Below are 22,482 nucleotides of genomic sequence, written 5' to 3'. Positions count from 1 at the left end.
CAGCTTTTGGTTTAATTGCCAAGCTCATTCTTCATTGAGCAATGAAAACAGATGGAACTGATATTTGTTTTAACTACATATTGTAATTTAAAATACATGCTACAATAATCCACCAAAAACTGTTCCTAAATATTGTTCTGCACACTAGGTCATTTTTTAGCAATAAAACCCAACGTGGACATCCTGTGAGGTTGCTGTCATGTGGCTGTGTCCGTGTGGCATATGGGAGCGCAGCACTTTTAAGTGCAGTGACGTGCAGTACCATTTCACAACATTAGAGAGCAAGCCTGTCCCTGGCCTTCGGGCTGCTGAGGACAGCGTTCTGTATATTCCTACATCTTTCCAGAGCCCTCAGCATTTACGGGGGAGGTAAACCATGCAGGGCACATGTTCATACTTTTAGATATGAAAACATCAGGGCTTTGCTAGGCTTTTTACTTGCCAAGTCTCATCTGTTTTTTTTTATTGTTCAGGTATTAGCATATGGCTCTAAGCATATGGGCAGCAGTGTGGAGTAGTGGTTAGGGCTCTCTGGGTTCAGTCCCAGGTGGGGGGCACTGCTGCTGTTCCCTTGTGCAAGATACTTTACCTAGATTGTTCCAGTAAAAATCCCAACTCTATAAATGAGTAATTGTATGCAAAAATAATGCAATGTTGTGTAAGTCGCCCTTGATAAGGGCGTTGGCTAAGAAATAAATAACAGCTTGCTTAGCAACAACCACTATGAGCTTTTATAAAAGATCTGCTGGCTGTAACTTCTCCGATGAATCCCTGTAAATAAAGGCCATGTTTGGACAGTTGCAGTTTTGCAGTTGGATTTATGGTAAACTAGCTGTAGCCGATTTAATGTGTGGAAAAATATTTTAGCTTTTGTAATGTTTTCAATATTTTTAGGTGTGGAATTGAAATTTCTCAATAATTTGAACTCCCCCACTTTGTTTTGGATATATTTTTTTCTGAAATTATTTTTCAGTGACTGGTGAAATTTATTCTATCATGTTATTTGCATCCTCACATGGGAATTTATACATATTGTGTGGTGAAAAGAATGCATAAAGTATAAAACCCAACCATCTACATTACAGCAAGATTCGGTTGCAAGAACATTTTATTAATGTGATCTTGCTGTTTTTAAGCTGGGCTATGACCCAATTTATAAAATACTGTTGGCATGTCAGTCAAAAAAAAAAAAACCTTTCATTATGAATATATGATTTCAATTAATCAAACCTTTATTTAATGAGGAAAGACAGTTAAGAACAAATTCACTTTTTTTTTAAATAAGGAAAGCATTACATAGTAATTATGGTGCATGTCAAAATGTGATTCAAAACCATGCATTGACTTAGTTATAAGAATCCAGACCTATGGGTTAACAAAAGAGCTACTTTACAACAGTACCAAGTCCAGTGCCTTTCCATAATATTGTAGCAAAACAACTGGTTAGCTGGTTTTAAGTTTTCAATAACATATTTGCTGATTATATAAAACCTTTTTGTAAAAGGGACGAGCAAACATTTCATATTGTTTTTCTTTTCTTTTCTGAAATCCTAATTATAACTTGATTATATTTGGAATAATGGACCTCCATGATGGGTTGAAAATAAGGGCCGCATTTGAGAATTAATATTCCAAATATATGTGTTCTTGGTTTTGGACACATTGAAAAAAAAAATTAAAAAACAGCAATCAATTGACCACAAGTGGTACAGTATATTTGTAGAACAAAACAAGTTTTTATGAAGTGCCACTCTGATTTTGTGAGAATTCCTGCACCAAAACCTGGAGGTTAGGAGCCAGTGTCAGAATCTCTCAATGTGCAAGTTCACACTCGACAGTTAAAACACTACAACCGGGTCATGGCTGGCTATGAACATTGGTTATAGAAAAACAATATATATATTTTTTTTTTGTTCTTTAGGTAACAAATATTTCTGTGGTATAGCAGTTACTGTACACACTTTTCTTAATATCGGTAAGGGCTGGGGCAAGAAAATGAGAACCCAGTCAGGTTTTGTTTGGTTGGGTTGGGTCAAATTGAAAGAACCATCTGAATTCTTGGATTAGCACTTTGAGTTCCCATGGAAAGCATTGTGTTGCTGCAAGCAGCAGCTTGTCAAAATGAAATCTAAACTATAGTAATAAGCACTTCTAGTGCTATCTTAGAGTGGGCAAAATATTGAGGAAAGGACTGGCCTAGCATGTTACTGATACATGAATTGTTATGAAAAAGTAGGTTTACTATAATTCACTCTGAGTCCTACATTTACAGTACTGTACTATCAGTGAAATAATGAATTTGTGATAAAATAGGGGCTGGGCTAAATCAAAATGATGGTGGTGCAATTGCCAATAAGAAGTGTTGCTGCTATAAAGTTGGATTTAATTTCCTTCAGATTGTTATGGCAATGTAATAATGCACACAATCCAGAGTTTTCACTGATTTAATGTAAATCAACTTTTGACAGGGAACAAGGCCTGAACCACTCACATACTGTAGCAGCTGTTCTTATCAGTGAAGACGTCGACATGCCATGCATTCATTTAAATACAATGTAAGAATGTATGTTTTTAAAGGGGCCAAATACAAAACTACTGGAGTAGGAAGGAATATTTTAAACAAAACAACGAAAAAGAAAATGTGTGAAATAATTAATAGGTGGTTGACTTCTATAAGATAATCTCCAACTTTCCCACGCAATTATCTGCTAACAGGCCAGCTGCCGTTTCTCAGTCAGGAAGTTGTTTACTGATAATGTTTTGGACTGGCCCCTTTTAGACTGGTCTGTTTAAAAAAGACTACAGAGCATCACCGCTCAAAAGAAAAAGCTGTCAGGCTTCTGTGAACAGCACCATGAGATTCATTCGTACTGTGTGCTTCAAGAGTGCTCGTTATCCTCAAGTCTCGGATCTTTCTTTAAGGTAGGTGGGATTGAATACAAATAATACATTGTTATACATGCAAGCATATAGACTATGAATAAAACATTTGTGTGTGTATTTATTGTAGCTCTATGCATCCCTGATGTGCTATGGTGACTTGAAATACACAATATTATTTCAGTAGGAAATGCTCATAATAATTAATTGATGGTATATTTTCATCATCGCCATTATAAAGTATTTGTGGCGGTTATTATTGTTTTTTAGGTTTAAATACAATTATAAGAAGTAATTATCCATTAAGTTTAAATCAATTCTTGCTGATATTGCACATATATATATATATATATATATATATATATATATATATATATATATATATATATATATATATATATATATATATATATAAGTACCCTCTTTATTATAGAAATATTGGTAACACTATTTGGGAAATGACCATTTGCGTGATACGCACTACACAGATCGAGGTTGGTAGCTTCCTGCTCAAACAAATATCTAGGACAAAAAAGACAGCCGTGTAAAACATTTGTAATTAGGTTTTGGAATAGTGATACGTTGTCAATGTCATATGGTTACATTTCCCTATTTCATATCGATTGATTAAAATGTATTTGAACTTCAGTAAATGGCTAGATGCATGTAAATTAAATACACAAAATAAAGCATTACCAAAATGTAGATATACAACACTGCAAACAATTTGAAAGTGTCGGTTTGTTCTTGAAGAATATGACATTAGTATTAGTTATGTTGCCTTCATGATTAAGGATTCCAGTAATGTGTATCTAGTATTTCTGTTGTTTATTACAGTTCCTGTACTTGCAAGTCTTGTTTCTCTTACTCAGGAGTCACTGAACTGCAAGCCCTCATTATGAGACGAGATCTGGTTTTACTTGTGACCCTCGTCAGCCTCTTCTGTCTGTCTCTGCTGAGATCTGTGCATTCTCAGCACATAGCAGAGGAGCCCTGCTCAGTACAGATCCTAGTGCCAGGACTGAAAGGTACGGTGTTCATTACTGGGTGTCTTGTGCACCATCAAGTAGGGAGGGCATTTTAAAATGACAGCATTCCATTACCAGTAAAGGGATAAGTTCATTCAGGTGCTCAATGCAAACATTCTCTGTAAACAAAACAAATACAGAGTTTATAATTTAAACGTTAATGAATAAAAAACCAAATCTAAAAATGATCTGACAGACAGTTACAGCATATATGATAATGTTATTAAACAGTGGAGTGAAGTCATAATAGTACCGTAAACTTTAGGATGTCAGTCTTGCAACAGTCTTACCTGCTAAGAAACGCAGGGCTAGTTTCACAAAGCAGTTCTAGGTAGAGTCTGCTAAATCCAATTCACTTGCATTAAAAAAGAAGAAGAAAATAACAATAAAAATAATTGCTGAGTGGATTTCTACTAAACTGTATCATTCTATCTTAAAATTTTTTTTTTTGAAACAGATAAAAAAAATAAGTGCTAGCAGTGCTTTGTGAAACTGGCCCATGGATAACAAGCTCACTAATAAGTACACTCGACCTCCCTGTTCTTGAATCATTAATGATAACTGAGCTGTGAGTGTAACCATAAATACAATGCATGCTGCAGGTGTACTCTCCAGGTATTCATCTGTGCATGCCAACTGTCTCTCTTCCACCTTTCCCAGGGGATGCTGGAGAGAAAGGAGAGAAAGGAGCCCCGGGGCGACCTGGCAGAGCAGGACCCCCTGGTGAAATCGGTACAGTACTGTTAGAAATATAAAGAGCAGGGAGACTGAAACTTTACATCAGGAAAAAAATAAAACAAGCGGAGAGCAATTTCAGTATCTTTCCAAGCAGAAACCAGTGCTTAATCTGCTAAGACAGAAGCATATCCTTCTTTGATGGGCCATTAATAGTGTTTTATTAAAATCAGCATCATTTACCAAAGGATGTTCAATAGAAAAGCAGGGGTACTACAAAGGCAATGCAATTGGATAGAAACCAAAACACCAACGTGCTGTATCTGGTTCACTGTGTATTTTGTGTAAAAGCCATTGTGTTGCTGTTGCTGGTAATGTCATCATGTTATCCTAGGCTGTCTTCACTGGTATTTAATGGTGTTCTATTTGGCATACAGGACTTGCCCTCTTGCTTAGTGTTTTAGTGCTTGACCAACTTGGCTCGAGACTGCTACAAGTATGCCTTAAGTGCAGTGAATAATATAATACAAATATAGGATTTTCAATTGGATAGACTGGCACCCCTTCACAAGGATCCTGCGTACCAGCTAATTCACTTTAGCCTAATTCATATTATGTAACTGCTTTGAAATATTCTCTACATCGCTGAAAATGACGGCATGTGATTGTACTGATACAACTCACTTCTCACATGTTTTTTTTAAGTACTTTGGATTCATTTTTTGATTTTTTAAGTTCTAATAAAAGAAAAATCAACTATAGTCTAATAGTTCTACAAAACGTAATGTTCCAGTAGTACTCTGTCCATAATAACATTACATACAGTAACAGTAGACTTTTAGGCCAGTTAGCGAGACAGCTTGAGTCTGTGTTGTTAACATGTGGCTCAGGTTTGAGTCTTGGTTCAGCCTGCAACTTGTTCATAAGAATATTTCCAATGATAACAGAGACCAAGGAAAAAAAATACCATTAGACCTTAAGCCAGCACATTACTAGTTACATGTTCCACTTGTTAGGAAGTGCAGATCTGCTTAATGTTTACAGCAAAGAAGGCTGGGTCAAGAAACAGAGCAGAAGTCAGGGAACCCTTGAGAACAGCTAATGATGAAGAGTGTTTGTAGCTGCTGTTTATAACTCTGCTGAACTGATCTATTTTGGATACGTTTGGATACTGATGAGAAAGGAAATGCTCCTTATAAACACTCAGTTTAATATATATATATATATATACAGACGTGCTCAAATTTGTTGGTACCCCTCCACAAAAAATGAAGAATGCACAATTCTCTGAAATAACTTGAAACAAAAGTAGTTGGCATCCACCATTGTTTATTCCATATTTAATAGAAATCAGACTTTGCTTTTAATTTTTTATTCAACATAATATTGTAAATAAGAAAACAAATGAAAATGGCATGGACAAAAATGATGGGACCGCTAATCTAATATTTTGTTGCACAACCTTTAGAAGCAATCACTGCAATCAAACGTTTTCTGTAGCTCTCAATGAGACTTCTGCACCTGTTAACAGGTAGTTTGGCCCACTCTTCCTGAGCAAACTGCTCCAGCTGTCTCAGGTTTGATGGGTGCCTTCTCCAGACTGCAAGTTTCAGCTCTTTCCATAGATGTTCGATAGGATTCAGATCAGGACTCATAGAAGGCCACTTCAGAATAGTCCAATGTTTTGTTCTTATCCATTCTTGGGTGCTTTTAGCTGTGTGTTTTGGGTCATTATCCTGTTGGAGGACCCATGTCCTGTGACTGAGACAGAGCTTTCTGACACTGGGCAGTACGTTTCGCTCCAGAATGCCTTGATAGTCTTGAGATTTCATTGTGCCCTGCACAGATTCAAGGCACCCTGTGCCAGGCGCAGAAAAGCAGCCCCAAAACATAACCGAGCCTCCTCCATGTTTCACTGTAGGTATGGTGTTCTTTTCTTTGAAAGCTTCATTTTTTCATCTGTGAACATAGAGCTGATGTGACTTGCCAAAAAGCTCCAGTTTTGACTCATCTGTCCAAAGGACATTCTCCCAGAAGGATTGTGGCTTGTCAATATGCATTTTAGCAAATTCCAGTCTGGCTTTTTTATGTTTTTCTGTCAAAAGTGGAGTCCTCCTGGGTCTTCTTCCATGGAGCCTACTTTCGCTCAAAAAGCGACGGATGGTGCGATCAGAAACTGACGTACCTTCACCTTGGAGTTCAGCTTGTATCTCTTTGGCAGTTATCCTTGGTTCTTTTTCTACCATTTGCACTATCCTTCTGTTCACTCTGGGGTCGATTTTCCTCTTGCGGCCGCGCCCAGGGAGGTTGGCTACAGTTCCATGGACCTTAAACTTCTTAATAATATTTGCAGCTGTTGTCACAGGAACATCAAGCTGCTTGGAGATGGTCTTGTAGCCTTTACCTTTACCATGCTTGTCTATTATTTTCTTTCTGATCTCCTCAGACAACTCTCTCCTTTGCTTTCTCTGGTCCATGTTCAGTGTGGTGCACACAATGATACCAAACAGCACAGTGACTACTTTTCTCCATTTAAATAGGCTGAATGACTGACTACAAGATTGGAGACATGTGTGATACTAATTAAAGAAACTAATTAGTTTGAAATATCACTATAATCCAATTATTTATTATCTTTTCTAAGGGGTACCAACAAATGTGTCCAGGCCATTTTAGAATATCTTTGTAGAATAAGCAATAATTCATCTCTTTTCACAGCTTCTTTGCTTTATTCTGTGATATACCAAAGGCATGCAAGTATACATGATAAAATAGCTTTTAATTTCATCACTTTTTAGGAGGAATGAAGCATTATTTCAATGAGCTGTAAGGGTACCAACAAATTTGAGCACGTCTGTATATATATATATATATATATATATATATATATATATATATATATAAACAGCTTTTCTGCTGAAGGACTGGTAACACATTCTCACAAGGTATACTGTGGTAAAAGTGGAGTAAAGTGGAGTACATAGTCCCAGTTACCTGCTATAGCGACATGGGCAATGCTTAAATGTCTTTGACTTTAGGTATGTTCATTTTGCCTGTGTTTTTATCAGTACTGAAAGCTAGGATGCAAGACAATGAGGAAGTCTTAAGGTTAACATACCTGCTTTATAACTCAGTGGATTTTTAAAAGTGTGCATGGACATTATCCTTATAATGGTGTATTTTAAATAAATACTGTTCTTCTACAGGTAATACAGGGTTAAAGGGCCAAAAAGGTCTAATTGGACGGCATGGGAAAATAGGCCCCATTGGCGCAAAAGGTAAGCTAGAAATGTTGCAGATACTTGAAGTGGCATGTTTTTAAATCTCATTAAAAATGCATTGTTTCTGGGTTTGGGGTGCTTGTAACTTTGGGAAAAGCATAGTGTAATCTTTAATGTGCTGCTGCCACCTTGTGTCTAAGGATGGTAAAGCTAGTCCTGTTCAGGATCAAATACAGTTAGCTATTAGTAATGACCTGCACTATATGTTTGGGCAAGAAAAGACAGGGTTTTTATTCTTTATAAGAATTATTTATAATACTTGACATTGTATCCAGTACATATAAAACAGTTGTTAATCAATTCTCTACTCGAGGTGAATGGTAATTAACTACACATGCACATAGCTTTACAATGACTAATAAGTGTTTTGGAGAAATATGCAGCTGATGCATAGTCCACACACCCTGGTGTGTGTAAGTCGCCTTGGATAAAGGCGTCTGCTTAAAAAACAGATAGGGGGATTGGGGAGTATATACGATTTATTTTCAGCGTTGTCAGATTCGCACATACTCTTTAATATATATATATATATACTCTAAGCACACTCTTAAACTCAGGGGAGACGTTTAAGAGGACGTAAAGATGTTTCGAACTCCTGTAAGTGGATCGTTCGTGCACCGGGCTTGCAACATATCCAGATGACTTTTAATAATCAAGAAATTCACACAGAATCATTCGATTTGAAGTTTAACGAGTCAGAGTAGTATCAGTACTCCTTCGGTTTATTAAATGCTTAAAAATGGATTGAGTAGTTACAGACTACGTCAAATCCCAGATGACAGGCAACCTGGGAGGTCCAGTGCCTTAACAGGTATAATAGCATTAATACTTCAATACATTTATGGTTACAACATCTTTTGCCCTAAGGCTATGCATGCATAAAGCTAAAAACGCCTACCGCTAAGTCCTAAAACATCCAATATGTCATTCTCATAGACTAAAACATAAGTCATATACCTTATAGCTATGCATCAATATAAAGAAGATATAGATTCAAAATATATGCTTACCTTCCAGTATATGGAAGTGTAGAATATAATGTTAGGCAAGAAACTGTCTAAATACAACACCAACAGCAATCAGAGATCTTCAGAGCATGGATCACATCAGCTTGTAGTTAGCAAGTTGAGTGACACTTGACTAGGATTTTACCTCGGTTTTTATTATTATTATTTTTTTTATTTAGCAGATGCCTTTATCCAAGGCGACTTCCAGAGACTAGGGTGTGTGAACTATGCATCAGCTGCAGAGTCACTTACAACTACGTCTCACACGAAAGACAGAGCACAAGGAGGTTAAGTGACTTGCTCAGGGTCACACAATGAGTCAGTGGCTGAGGTGGGATTTGAACCAGAGACCTCCTGGTTACAAGCCTTTATCTTTAACCACTGGACCACACAGCCTCCTATGAGAGTTTTTGCTTCGCTTTTTACATCAGAAGTCATAATTAAATCTTAAACATTAATCAGCCTTAACAACTCATGTCCAAGAGAATAACATTTTCAAAACACCCCGTAACTCCTTCTATAAAATTAATTAGCCATCATCCCCTAGTCCACCTCCCCTACATTTCCAAAATATGTGAGGTGAACTTTTGAACTGATGTAATTCTCTTTTGGTACCAGAAGGTGTTTCTTATATGTAAAAGATCACTCATTATAGAAACCTTGGATTTCAACCCCCCCAAACATTAAAACTTGCATTAGTTGCCAAAACGTTGTTTCCTTTAATTACCCGGTCTGGTACTGCAAGCAAGCAAAGGTTACCTAGATTAATTACATTCTCTTTGGCAGATCCTGCTATATGCCTGACACAGACTGGTACTGTTATGCTTTGACTGAAGTTTTTACTTTAAGTTAATTTCTGCACTATATTCTTTTATTTTCAAACTTAACAGTTAGTCTGTTAAAATAAAACATTTACACTTATATTCTGTTTGAATTATTCTAGAATACCTGTGTTTAGCTTAAAGATTACTTTCAGATCAAGATAAAGAAGAAACTTGACTGTGAACATTTGAGTTAATTAAATGAGATTCTCGTTTCTGCTTTTCTCCTCAAGGTTATAAACCTTGGCACCAGTAGCTCAGACAAATACAAGCTTAGCTCATTTCACAGGTGTTTTTTGGTCAGCGTGACCCCAACCTAGCTCCCTTTTTACTCAGACTTACAAAGATATAATCATATTTGTCACTTATAACAGAATAAACAGGAATATAGAATGCTCGCACATAACTATAGGTTAATACAGAGTATATTATAACTTTTTTGAATGAACAGTGTGTTTTAACAATGTGTTTAGTATTTCTGCTGGCTTTATATTCTTTAAAAACTGTATAGTTATTACAATATTTTAACACACATGCAGTTTCACAAATGTTCAATTTGCATCCCAAAGATCAGCCTGCTTCCAGTAGCTGTCACAATCCTGGGTCAGTTTCTCCTCTCAGTGAGTCTGTCAAAGCCACCACAGGTGTGTCTTTAAAAGCTTGATACCTGCAAAAACTTCAATCTTGTTAGCTGGGCTCCCATCTCTACATTCTCATTCCCATCGTCAGTGGGCAAACACATTTTAACTGAATCTGGGTCCATCAAAGAACCGCACACCCTTGCAACCAAGGCCTTCCATGCAAAAGGATCTAATGACTTATAACACAAAAGGGACGTGCCAGAACCGTCTGTGACAGTGTCTTACAAATTGTAAATACACATTTCGTATGCATCTTCACCAGGTGAAAAGGGAGACATAGGTGATGCTGGGCCCCGTGGATTAAATGGAGAACCAGGTAAGAAAGCATCACAGTGACTGACTGAAGGTTTAAATGTTTGTCTGGTTGGAGTAGGGATGGCAGAAATGCATTGACATGGTTCAACATGTTGTTCTTGATGCACAGGCTCTCCCAGTGAATGCTCTCCCCTACTGTACGTCAGTGAAAACAGAACAGCATTCTAGTGCAGGAAGAGTGAGCACACTGGACTCTGGAGTGGGGTTTTAATAAAATACTAGTGTGTGCCTCAGTGCAGCTGGAAATGATTCCTGTTGTGAGCTCAAAGATCACTCACAGTGTTCAGCAACAATGCATCTGAAAATAGCAACAGTGGGCCAGTAAAAAAATGTTATGGAAGTTTTCAGGAAAACTAAATTAGAATATTAATACATTAAAGACATACATACTCAGGTGAGACTTATTATCAGGTATGTGATAAACAGGAGCCTGGTTGCTCAGATTACTAAAAACATTTAGACTATTTCTATTTCTAATGAGGCAGTTACTACAAAACAGAACAAGATGCAACAACAGACAATGGGCTAAATGCTTAAGGCTATTTACTCCAATTTGTCATAAGGACAATTTTATCAGAAAGGAGGAACACACCCAGTAAAGTTACCAAACCTGAAATAAACATCTCAGACTTTTAATTCAGGACCTTGAAGGATGTATTACGTTGTTGTTCTTTTCCATTCAAAACAAAATTGTACTAATGACAATGTGGAGTAAATAGCTTTGAGAATCTAGCCCATTGTGTAAAACCCTGGGTTCCAATAAATCTCAGGTTTAAAGACCACTTGGATTGGACCAGAAAAGAAGGCAGGGTTTTTTTTATGCATTGTAAACGCTTGTAATTAAGTATTCCACTTTTAAATATTTCTTAGGAATACCTTGCGAATGTGCTCCTTTAAGGAAGATGATCGGTGAAATGGACATCCTAGTGGCACATTTAACAAATGAATTAAAATTCATAAAAAATGGTAAGCATTCACAGCACCTTTTGCATTCACTTTACCTTAATCACATACAGGAGTGCCTAAACAGTTAACAATATACAAAACATGTATTAGCATACTGTATGCATCCACTAAAGTCTTTATTATGATATGTCATACTACATTTCTTATTATTTATAGTTGCTTATAAATCTACTACACATTACACTATGTAACACAATTTTTGTTCCTGGGTAGTAAGTGTTATTTCTAAATTGCTTATGCCTCAAAAGTATAGAAAATGGCTATTATTCCCCACAAACTTTGCTTTTGTGACCAGGACAGTGATATTTTGAAATTTACCTATTTCCAATGAGAAAACGGGCGAATTTGTGTCTTTTCGTTCACATAAAGTCAGAAAAAAACAACATATGAATCCAAATTAACATGTATTTATACTAAAGTAATCCAAAAATGACTACAAAAGATTTAGAAGTGAGTAGTTTTTCGAGATTTACGATTATACTGTAAATCACTTTCACGAATCAGCCCCCAAATGTAGTCTCCCATCATGTTCTCGTTATACTGTCCTTGGTAGCGGCATTCAAAGTCCAGTATATCCTGGTGGAAGCGCTCGCCTTGCTCCTCCGAGTACGCTCCCATGTTCTCCTTGAATTTATCAAGATGAGCATCAAGGATATGGACTTTGAGGGACATCCTACAGCCCATTGTGCTGTAGTTCTTCACCAGAGTCTCAACCAGCTCCACATAGTTTTCGGCCTTGTGATTGCCCAGGAAGCCCCGAACCACTGCGACAAAGCTGTTCCAAGCCGCTTTCTCCTTACTAGTGAGCTTCTTGGGTAATTCATTGCACTCCAGGATCTTCTTTACCTGTGGTCCGACGAAGACACCGGCTTTGACCTTTGCCTCAGACAGCTTAGGAAAGAAGTCTTGAAGGTACTTGAAGGCTGCCGACTCCTTATCTAGAGCTCAGACAAATTGTTTCATAAGGCCCAATTTGATGTGCAGTGGTGGCATCAGCACCTTCCGGGGGTCCACCAGTGGCTCCCACTTGACGTTGTTCCTCCCCACAGAGAACTCGGTCTGCTGTGACCAGTCCCGCCTGTGGTAGTGCGCCTTGGTGTCCCTGCTGTCCCAAAGGCAAAGATAGCAGGGAAACTTGGTAAAACCGCCTTGGAGACCCACCAGGAATGCCACCATTTTGAAGTCTCCTATGACCTTGATGCCATCTCAGAAAAATGCAGATATGTATCCACTTAGGCAGCTGGAACTCAACTGAACTGGTGGGCTTAAGGCCCCTGTATTTATACTACTATTTATATTACTGGAAAGTTCTAGAAAGTTCTAGAAGTTACTCCAAGTTTACTCAGCACTGAATCTATCTGGAATGTTCTGGAAAATAGGTAAATTTCAAAATATCACTGTCCTGGTCACAAAAGCAAAGTTTGTGGGGAATAATAGCCATTTTCTATACTTTTGAGGCATAAGCAATTAGGAAATAACACTTACTACCCAGGAACAAAAAAAAATAAATTGTTACACGGTGTTATAAGTGTCTTCAAAATGGATTGGTCCCACAAGCAAGGGCTGTATAATGCGACTGTGTGGAATAGTGGTTAGGGCTCTGGACTCTTGACCGGAGGGTCGTGGGTTCAATCCCAGGTGGGGATATCTGGTTTACACTTAGATAGTGTCTGGTTCATGCATTCACTCTTACTGTGTCAACTATTTTTAAACCAGTTACCAAGAGCTGTTGCTGATACACTGTATTGCTTTACTTTGTGTTTTGCAATTGTACTTTTGAAGTGACTACACCTTTTGAATGCATTAAACATACTTATTAGTATGGGCAATATGTTTGCCTATTTTTATATTATTTGTGTATATAATACTGGCAACACCATGTCCCTATTGACCCACACTGTTTTTTTGTATTTTGTCCATGACTTATTGATTGATCTGGGGTAACAATCAGTTTAATTGAGACATTGTGAAACAATTATAGTGAAAACATTTGTCAATGATTTTTGTAAGTTTATTTTAGCATTGCTACTTATAAATGTAAGTGGAGTATTTTTTTTACCCTCAAGAAAAACTAAATACCATTTTACAGAGTAAAAAATTGCATTTGAAGGTGAAAGTAAAAACAAAACACAAGTAGGTCCAACCTAACGGGTATAGTCACTTCAAAAGAATCTTCTTTGACTTGCACCTTGGACGTACAGTGAAGTTTGATTATAGAAATACAAGTGCTCACTTTCCAGCACTGCCCTCCCCCGCAGCTGTCGCTGGTGTGAGAGAGTCGGACAGTAAGATCTACATGCTGGTCAAGGAAGAGAAACGCTACGAGGATGCCGAAGCCTACTGCCAAGGGAGAGGAGGACATCTGAGCATGCCTAAGGACGAGACAGCCAACGGGATGGTAGCCTCTTACATCAGCCAAGCAGGACTCAACAGGGTGTTTATTGGTATCAACGATCTGGAGAAAGAGGGGCACTTTACTTATGTGGATAGATCCACCATGACCACCTTTAACAAGTGGCGCACTGGGGAACCTAATAATGCCTATGATGAAGAGGACTGTGCTGAGATGGTGGCCTCTGGTGGCTGGAATGATGTAGCTTGTCACATTACCATGTATTTTGTCTGTGAATTTGATAAAGACACTGTATAACCAACAGCAAGTAAGCAGTCTTGTTGACTGTGAATGGAAATCACCATTTAAAGGTGTGATTATGACAATTCCAGAGCTGTACATCTGGACATGAGCATCACAATCAGAATACATGGGGGCAAAAAGTGGAGTAAAATGTATTCTTATTGGAACGTTATACAATTGTGAATCATTTTAAAGAACATGTATTAATGTAATAATAAGCAGATATATAACTATTTTGGATAAAATAACATAACTGACTTTTATTATTAAACAAATAAATGTGATTTTAGACCATTGTTTGGAACATTTTTCAATTCAATTTGTAATTAGTGCACACTGGGATTGATTCTACCAATTTCACAATTAAAACCATAAAAAGGCACCAAGATAATTGCCTCCTCTTGTTGATATTTTAAATCAAGTTAGTAGCAGTTGCCCAACGTATTCATATCTAATTATATTGGCAGCTACACTGGAATAAACGATACCATACTGCACCATGCCATTCAATACAATATACACTTCATATACCTTTCATAACAAGCATCTCAATGTAGCACATGAGATTGTCATGAACTCGGATCCTAGTGAATTGTAAGTTTAGACTTAAAAGGTGTCAGCAGGGAATTTCAAAATGTGGTGGTTAGTGGCTAAAGCAGTGCTTCTCAAACCAAATATTTTGGTGGCCTCAGTGTGGCCACTGTCAGTTACTGGTGGCCGCACTGCTAATTATGCCTAAAAACACTTAATCATATGAAAAATAAAGAAAATATAGAAATGCAATTGTAAATGGTTTTCATTTATTTTTGTAATAAAGCCACACAAAAAAGAGACTCAATCATACAAATTTGATATAAATTAAGCTAAAGTACATTACTGACTGTGACAGGGTGACTGAGTGGTCTGACGTCAGGCAGAAGCAGGAAGGAAACTGACACCAGGGAAGTACTGCAGTTAAGGTGGCGTTTGCCGTTTTTATTTACAAGTAACAAAAATAAATAAAATATTTAAACAAAAACACACTGTGTGCTCGCAGAGCAAAATAAAAGGTTTAAACAAAACAAATCTCGACCACAGAAATAAATAATAATACAACACAGGTCAGGCTGGGCAGATTGCCTTCACTGTTCCTATGTTATTTAAGTTTCGTTTCGTTTCGTTTCGTTTCGTTTCGTTTCATTTCTCTTTCAATCGCCGTCTTTCTGCTCGCTCTCTCCTCTCTAACACCCACCTCGAGTGCCGAGAGCTGCAGGCTTTTTATATTCAGGTGACCATCTCCCGATTAGCAACAAAATTAATCACTTAACTAATTCGGGAGATGGCCACCTTCTGCACGAGTTTATCAATTACTGTGGATGGGGTTTCCCATCCACGCTACTAACCAAAATAAACAAACATTCGGCTACGCCGTCATTTAAACAAAACAAAAACAAAACATACGGCGCTCGCCGTCATATAAATACAATACAATAAACAATACAAAATAACACAGGGGCGGAGGGGGACCCCATTCTAAAAATAAATAAACAAAACAATGTACAGGGCACCTCGCCCTGTTACACTGACATATTTAAGGCAAATTGTTGGAAAACCTACTTTGACTTTTCTGTTCCAATCACATGATGCACAGTTCCCAGCTAAATATAACATATTACGATTTACAATTCTTTTACATGATAAAAGTCCATAACATAAATACACCCTTGTTAAATGATAGTTATTAATATACAACAACATGCAGATAAGTATTCAGTTATTTGTTCATTTGCAAAGCATAACTAAAGCCATTACATGTAAAATGGTATTGAACATATCACAGTAGAATAGGTAGTGAAAGCCTTACTTTACCCCACTTAATTAAAACAAAGGTATTTTTAGATGCAATTTTAGTAGACATTTTGAGAATGTACTGTACTACACTTGTTACTACACTCCTTTCTGCAGCTTTATTCAAATCCAGTACATAACCTCTGTGCCAGTGATACTCTGAACCTTTCTGAAGCTTCATTCAAATCCAGTACATGACCTTCCATGCCAGTGGCTGTTTGCTCAGTTGGACTTTGTTTCAACATATTTGCTTGTTCAATCATTGGGCTTTTACCAGGACGAAACAAAACTCACGGAAAATAAGAGGTAATATTATCATAATGTATCCATATGGAAAACCTGTATTTTAACTATACATTTTGGCTAAATAAGTTGTTACTTTGAGATCACGGCTATCTGTGGGAGTGAAGAAACCCCAGTTCTTACTGTAGTTTGTTTGAAAATGCCTGCCATTATTAGCCACTGAATTTGCTTTGATTCCAGACTGAGAATCTGGAAATTGCATTATTTCTCTTCACTCTTCATTCTTGTCTACAGTGTTTTGCCTAGTATTGTGAAGAACGACCTGGTTTAAAAAAATAATTATTAATAGAAGATGGCGACTCATCGAGCAGTTCAGAAATCCAGTGTTGACCCACACTTTCTTCAGTTAAATAACCTGGCTTGTGAATCAGTTGGAGGAAAGGTAAGCTGCTGTAACTGAAAACACACATTAGAACACAGAACTACTCATCTGTAAAATCACCTATTCTTAATAGCTTTTATTTGAATGTAATAATAGTTTATTCCAGAATATTTAATTTGTGGATTGTAAATAAACATACTGAGAAATATTCACAAATAATTTTCCTAATGCAGTTTTTTCTTCTTTTTCAAAACAAACAAGTTGAATTGATTTCCACTGTAGATGGACAAAAACGTATGATCAAGATACAAACTAGTCACCTAAAGTACTGTATGTATATTGAGGGTTATTTAACTGAGTACTGGATCATTTTCCAATTGCCATTATTACAAACAGATGGGAGTTTAGGACTCATTTGTTTGCTGTTAAGAGTTTTCTAAACAGTGATTGGAATTAAACTTAACTTGGACTCCTTCCTACTCTCTGCTTTGTTTTAGGTGCTTTTTGCAACAGATGATTGGTTTGCCTCAGCACATAATCTATTGAAGGTATGTCATACAATGAGCATTGACTAGCTATAAAATCGTTTTCATTCTAGTCATCATCATGCTAGAGGAATATTCTAAAATATGTTTATTCCATCTGTATTTACTCCTATTTTACAAAAAAGATAAACATCCGTGTAAATTATACAAAATGCATGAAAAGGAAACTATTTGGGAGTTTGGAAGAGACCTTGAAATAAGCTACTCTGCTGTTTGGTTCTAGGTTTGTAAAACTGATCTGTATTTCTGTACAGCACATTGCAATCTGGTTTTAAATCAGCAGATGCACTAAGTTTTAAAGCCACTAGAGGGAGCTTTGATAGCAAATCTGAGATTTAGTTCAGGATGGTTACAGTATGTATGTAGTGCACACCAGTTATAATCTGAAAGACACTGACAAACACTTCTTGTTGAAACGTTTCGCTAATTTGAGTTTTACTCTCTGGTCGAAATAGTGTGGTTAATATAAACCCCCTTTACTCGCAGGCCTGACACAACAAGGATCAGATGTTCTCACCAAATACTTATAAACATACATTGTCAATGGGTTGCAAAAATTGCAACCCTAGTGGATAAAAAACAGACTTCAATCTCTGGTAACCAACTAGAGACTGCATCGCTGGCAAAAACAAAATATTATATAAAAAAAAAGACAAAGAGCATGTTCAAATTTTTTTAATTGCAATAATGCCCTTGCAAAGAGTGCATGTCCAGAGATTGACACCAGGTTTGGCAAAAAAATGGTCTGTAATATCTAATAAGGCCCTGTCCTGGGCAACTGCTTTAGAGGTTTAACCTTAATAAAATTGTGCACAGCACAACCTGGTGGCCAAATATTGCAATTCAAATTTCAATGTTTCACTAAATGTCTTTCGTGGCAAAGCAGGTGGTTGCATTTGGGGCATATTATCATTCTTACTCGAAATCTCAAATCCTTGTAAAAAGTGGTGCAAGTAAAGTTTCATTGCAAATATTAAAAAAGGCTCTTTATCTCTGTAGTTGGAAAGATAACCACAAATTAAATGGAACGCTATTGTGAATAGCGTGTGTATTACTTGTGGAGAAGGCTGGATTACCTGTGCTTGAGTCTAAAAAGAAAGCATTATGCAGCTATCTGTAAGTGGAAGTCAGACCTTTGTTTGTTCATTGCAGAGAGATTCAGCCACATTTATACCAAATGCGTTTACAGATTTTGGTAAATGGATGGATGGATGGGAGACCAGAAGAAAAAGAATTCCAGGTAACAAAATAAAGTTTAGACTGGCCTCTATAAAAAAAAAAAAGCCCATGTGCTGTTGATGACCTGGGGATTGATAGTAGCGTAGCCTGTGGTGTGGATGGTCCCCACCATCGGTCCACCTGTTTCACCTCCATCAACAGCCTCTACCAAATTCAGGTCCCTACCACACGTACTTTTTGTTATGCCAAAAAGGTGGTGCTTTTTATTTCACGGTTATTATTATAATAGTAACATGGATATATGCTATGACTTAATATTTAATATATAATATAGTATTAATGATCTTTCCATTTGTTGTGTTTAAATAGTCCAATTTAAGGGACACGCATTTTGAAATAAATATGTAATTTAAAGGAAAAAGAAAAATATGAAATAAGTTTAAATACAATGTTATCACAGTATATAAATTACATTAATCAAGCCTTATCATCACAGTACTGTGGATTTTTTTATGCTTTCTCTGTCCCATAGGTCATGACTGGTGTATAATCCAGCTTGGAGTGACCGGAGTTATACATGGATTTGATGTAGACACTTCCTTTTTTACTGGAAACTATGCACCGTCCATATCTATTCAGGCAGCATGTTTGAGTCAAGGTGAAGGCAGAAATAAAATACACATCCAATCAGTATTGAAGTTTGAAAAAATAGAACTGGAATTTATAGTAGAGTTCTGATCACCTTTCATAATTGGTTGTATCTGTCTGATAAGATGGGATTCCGGAATTTCCAGCACAAGGCGATAGAACAGGAACTGCTGCATCAGAAGAAGAATTCCAAGCTATTCAAAAGGTAAACATATTTAGTTAATGTATTTATTTCACTAGATCCATTGGGCTTGTGAAGGCTTCATTTGAGATTGAAGTTATTCAACATACTCAATATGGTCGTGTTATATCCATCTGGTATGTATGTCATCTTCGTTTTTTTTTTTTTTTTCAGTAAAGTGTAAGGTTTGAAAAAGAATCTGATACTATAACATTTAAAAATGCTTCTACAGATATATGTCTTTCTTTTATTCAGCTGCAGTCTGACTCCTGGGTTGAGCTGGTTTCAATAGCAGCTTTGAAGCCAGGCTACGTTGACACCTGTCATAACTATTTTCCTGTCAGCTCTCAGCAGAGATGGACTCATATTAGACTCAACTTATACCCAGGTGATAAAAGAATAGTGGAGGAATGGAGTTGTGGCATTTGTAACGGATATTTTTCACTGGCAAAAAGATACAGATGTATGTGTAAACTATTTTTTAATCTTTCATCAACAGTTCCTCTGAAGGGAACATTTGATTTATAGTTGAGAACATTAATGACTGATTAATAAAACAGCAGATGCTTGGATATTCGAATCGATAAAACATAGTGTAGAGTTTGCAAAACAATCAAAAAAGAGAACCATACACAGTAAACAAAATGTTTAAGAATGAAACATTCATCTTATGCAAGAGGGTTTAAACACATTTGAGTTTTGATATACTGTAATGTTTTTTGTTGTAACACTTGTCTATTTGAGTGCACAGGGTTTATGTTTACTTCCTAAACATTTGGTACTATTGGGCCATATTAACTAAAACTTTTCTGAAGAGTGTTTGTAAGGATTCCCATAAATTAAACAGTGCTTTGAAAAATGAGAATACATTGAAGTAAATCGTTCATGAATCACGCAGTACATCAATATTAGAAGCAGTGTTCAGTTTAAAAAAGCTGAGTTATCTTTCATTCAAATGGGAAAACACAGAAGATATCTCTGAATATGTGATGTATTGTGAACAGCCCTGGAAACTGTTCTTTTGTAGATGGTGGGATTGCCCGTCTAAAGGTTTATGGCATAGGAGAAAGAAACTGGACTGCTGTCTCCCCAGATGAGAAAGTGGACCTGGCAAGCCTGGTAAATGGAGGCGTCTGTGTTGGTTTCAGTGATGCTCACTTTGGTCACCCACGCAATTTGATAGGTATTTCATTCATCTTGGTTTTACTTTTTCAAAAATGATGTCAGTGTGTTCATTTCCATGTATGTATGTGACTAGTCCAATAACTCGTTTTTTTTTTCTTGAAACATCATGCCTTTTTTAAAATATATGTAAACATTTAAATGAATTTATAACTGATTGTTTAGAGTTATGGGTGATATTTTACAATAACGTATCTGAATGTATTCCATTTTTCCATCTTTCTTAATTTGCCGTTGTTTATTTGCACCATAGAGCCCTGCTGTAAATAAACATCTGTGATTAAGTAAGGAAGCTGCTCTACCCTGTTTAAATAAATACAAATAAAAAAAACACAATAAAGTAACTACTAGGCCTGACTAAATTCTAAGGGTCAAGTTTACATTTTTGGTTTAATACAGACTGTTTTAAAAAATGTCTTTAATGCAATGTCTGATTTATCACAGGGTTAGGAAGGGCCATCAATATGGGCGATGGATGGGAGACTGCCAGAAGACTGGACCGCCCACCAGTATTAACGGTAACACACGTTTGCAGGGTCTGCGTGGTCTAATCCTCACTGTAATATTGTTGTAATAATTGTTGTTCACTTTCTTTTCAGGTTGATGATAAAGGTGTGTTACAAGTACCTGGAAGTGAATGGTCAGTGTTTAGATTGGGCCATCCTGGTGTGATAACACAGATAGAGATTGATACTAACCACTTCAAAGGTACAGTCACTCTATAAAGCAAAAACAAAACAAAAAAAACATATTATTAATACTAGTACTATAACATTTTAGGGTTAACCTAATAGTAACAGAGCAATCAGTGGATGATTGCCTAAACGAAAGTAAGTTTCATCTGATGGTCACTCAAACAACCTTAGTATAACAAGGTCCATCTGCTGTTACTTGTCTATTGCTAGGTAACTTCCCAGACTCTTGTACAATTGAAGCCTGTGTGATGAGACCAGAAGAAGAGAAAGAAAACATAAGCATGAGGTGGAAGACTAATCAGGGATTGGAATGGAAAATTCTACTTCCAACAACAAAGGTACATGGGGGATCCAGTGGAACATAATGACCCCATTATACAGACCACACTTTATAAGATATTAGTCCTCCAGTTTGTATTAATGGTTACAAGAACTTACCTATATGATTTATAGATTATACAACATTGTTCAGCATCACACAAGTCATTCTCACATGTGGGAAAAGTTATTATCACATGCTGAACCATGAAATTAGCTGTTTCTTGAGGAGAAATGTTGATTATGATGATATCACAATGGTTACCAATGGCAACATGTTATTATTTATTTCTTAGCAGACGCCCTTATCCAGGGCGACTTACAATTGTTACAAGATATCACATTATTTTTACATACAATTACATTATTTTTTAACACATTATTTTTACATACAATTACCCATTTATACAGTTGGGTTTTTACTGGAGCAATCTAGGTAAAGTACCTTGCTCAAGGGTACAGCAGCAGTGTCCCCCACCTGGGATTGAACCCACGACCCTCTGGTCAAGTCCAGAGCCCTAACCACTACTCCACACTGCTGCCCTTATGTTATCACATATGTGGTAAATCTGTTTATCTACACTGCATGTGTTAACATGATTTATAACATATACAGCTAGTTTATTAGACCCATTAATCAACCTAATGTTAGTCCAAGACATGTGCTAATCAGGGCTAAAACCAGGTGATAATGTCTCCAGTTCTGTATTAATATCATTGAATTTGTTTATGTATCTATTCTTTACAGCTCAAAGCACATCACCAGCATTTCTTCAGCGCAATAGAACTGGCTGAAGCTGTCACTCACGTGAGGCTCACTATAGCTCCAGATGGGGGCATAAGTAGGATGCGGCTCTGGGCTTACCTGCATTCTCTGCCTTAAAAAAAATGATTTAACTTTACTGTCAACAGAAATAAAGAGAGAGAGAGAGAGACAGAGATATGTGTGTGTTTGTTAAATGTATTTTATAACAAGGTAAGTTTGATAACAAATCAATATTTTGTCACCTGTACATAGTGAAACATGGTAAAG

General features: G+C 36.8%; 2 protein-coding genes and 1 non-coding gene across 4 annotated transcripts; all 3 read left to right on the top strand.

Annotated features, from left to right (window-relative positions):
- Window positions 1–169: 169 nt before the first annotated feature.
- Window positions 170–391, top strand: LOC117411630 (small nucleolar RNA SNORA73 family). The gene has a single exon (XR_009329012.1). It is a non-coding gene; the product is annotated as a small nucleolar RNA SNORA73 family (small nucleolar RNA).
- Window positions 392–2,191: 1,800 nt separating this feature from the next.
- On the top strand, window positions 2,192–14,540 carry colec11 (collectin sub-family member 11). Of its 2 annotated transcripts, none has more exons than XM_034017507.2 (7): window positions 2,192–2,922; window positions 3,753–3,908; window positions 4,569–4,640; window positions 7,790–7,861; window positions 10,596–10,649; window positions 11,519–11,614; window positions 13,855–14,540. In XM_034017507.2, exons 2-7 carry the CDS (start codon window positions 3,779–3,781, stop codon window positions 14,262–14,264), a joined length of 834 nt encoding a protein of 277 aa, XP_033873398.1. In that variant the 5' UTR covers window positions 2,192–2,922; window positions 3,753–3,778; the 3' UTR covers window positions 14,265–14,540. The 2 variants fall into 2 exon arrangements, with proteins under 2 accessions (XP_033873398.1, XP_033873399.1); XM_034017508.2 differs by having other exon boundaries at window positions 2,212–2,922; window positions 13,873–14,540.
- Window positions 14,541–16,233: 1,693 nt separating this feature from the next.
- Window positions 16,234–22,388, top strand: allc (allantoicase). Its single transcript, XM_034017506.3, has 12 exons — window positions 16,234–16,382; window positions 16,614–16,761; window positions 17,199–17,249; window positions 18,399–18,486; window positions 18,958–19,083; window positions 19,199–19,278; window positions 19,510–19,642; window positions 20,282–20,437; window positions 20,881–20,954; window positions 21,036–21,144; window positions 21,342–21,469; window positions 22,198–22,388. The coding sequence occupies exons 2-12, from the start codon at window positions 16,672–16,674 to the stop codon at window positions 22,330–22,332; spliced, it is 1,170 nt and encodes a 389-aa protein (XP_033873397.3). The 5' UTR covers window positions 16,234–16,382; window positions 16,614–16,671; the 3' UTR covers window positions 22,333–22,388.
- Window positions 22,389–22,482: the final 94 nt, after the last annotated feature.

Source organism: Acipenser ruthenus, chromosome 6 (genome assembly GCF_902713425.1).
Source record: "Acipenser ruthenus chromosome 6, fAciRut3.2 maternal haplotype, whole genome shotgun sequence".
NCBI lineage: Eukaryota > Metazoa > Chordata > Actinopteri > Acipenseriformes > Acipenseridae > Acipenser > Acipenser ruthenus.
The sequence above is the reverse complement of the archived record's forward strand: the minus strand, read 5'-3'. Positions and strand labels throughout refer to the sequence as shown.

What these genes read in the sequence shown, in the direction of transcription:
- colec11 (XM_034017507.2), top strand. Translation starts at nt 3,779, where the DNA reads ATGAGACGAGATCTGGTTTTACTTGTGACCCTCGTCAGCCTCTTCTGT. An exon ending in AGGACCCCCTGGTGAAATCG is followed by an intron (nt 4,641 to 7,789) that starts GTACAGTACTGT and finishes GTTCTTCTACAG; the next exon opens with GTAATACAGGGTTAAAGGGC. An exon ending in ATTAAAATTCATAAAAAATG is followed by an intron (nt 11,615 to 13,854) that starts GTAAGCATTCAC and finishes CTCACTTTCCAG; the next exon opens with CACTGCCCTCCCCCGCAGCT.
- allc (XM_034017506.3), top strand. Translation starts at nt 16,672, where the DNA reads ATGGCGACTCATCGAGCAGTTCAGAAATCCAGTGTTGACCCACACTTT. An exon ending in CAGCACATAATCTATTGAAG is followed by an intron (nt 17,250 to 18,398) that starts GTATGTCATACA and finishes TGTTCATTGCAG; the next exon opens with AGAGATTCAGCCACATTTAT. An exon ending in TGATACTAACCACTTCAAAG is followed by an intron (nt 21,145 to 21,341) that starts GTACAGTCACTC and finishes GTCTATTGCTAG; the next exon opens with GTAACTTCCCAGACTCTTGT.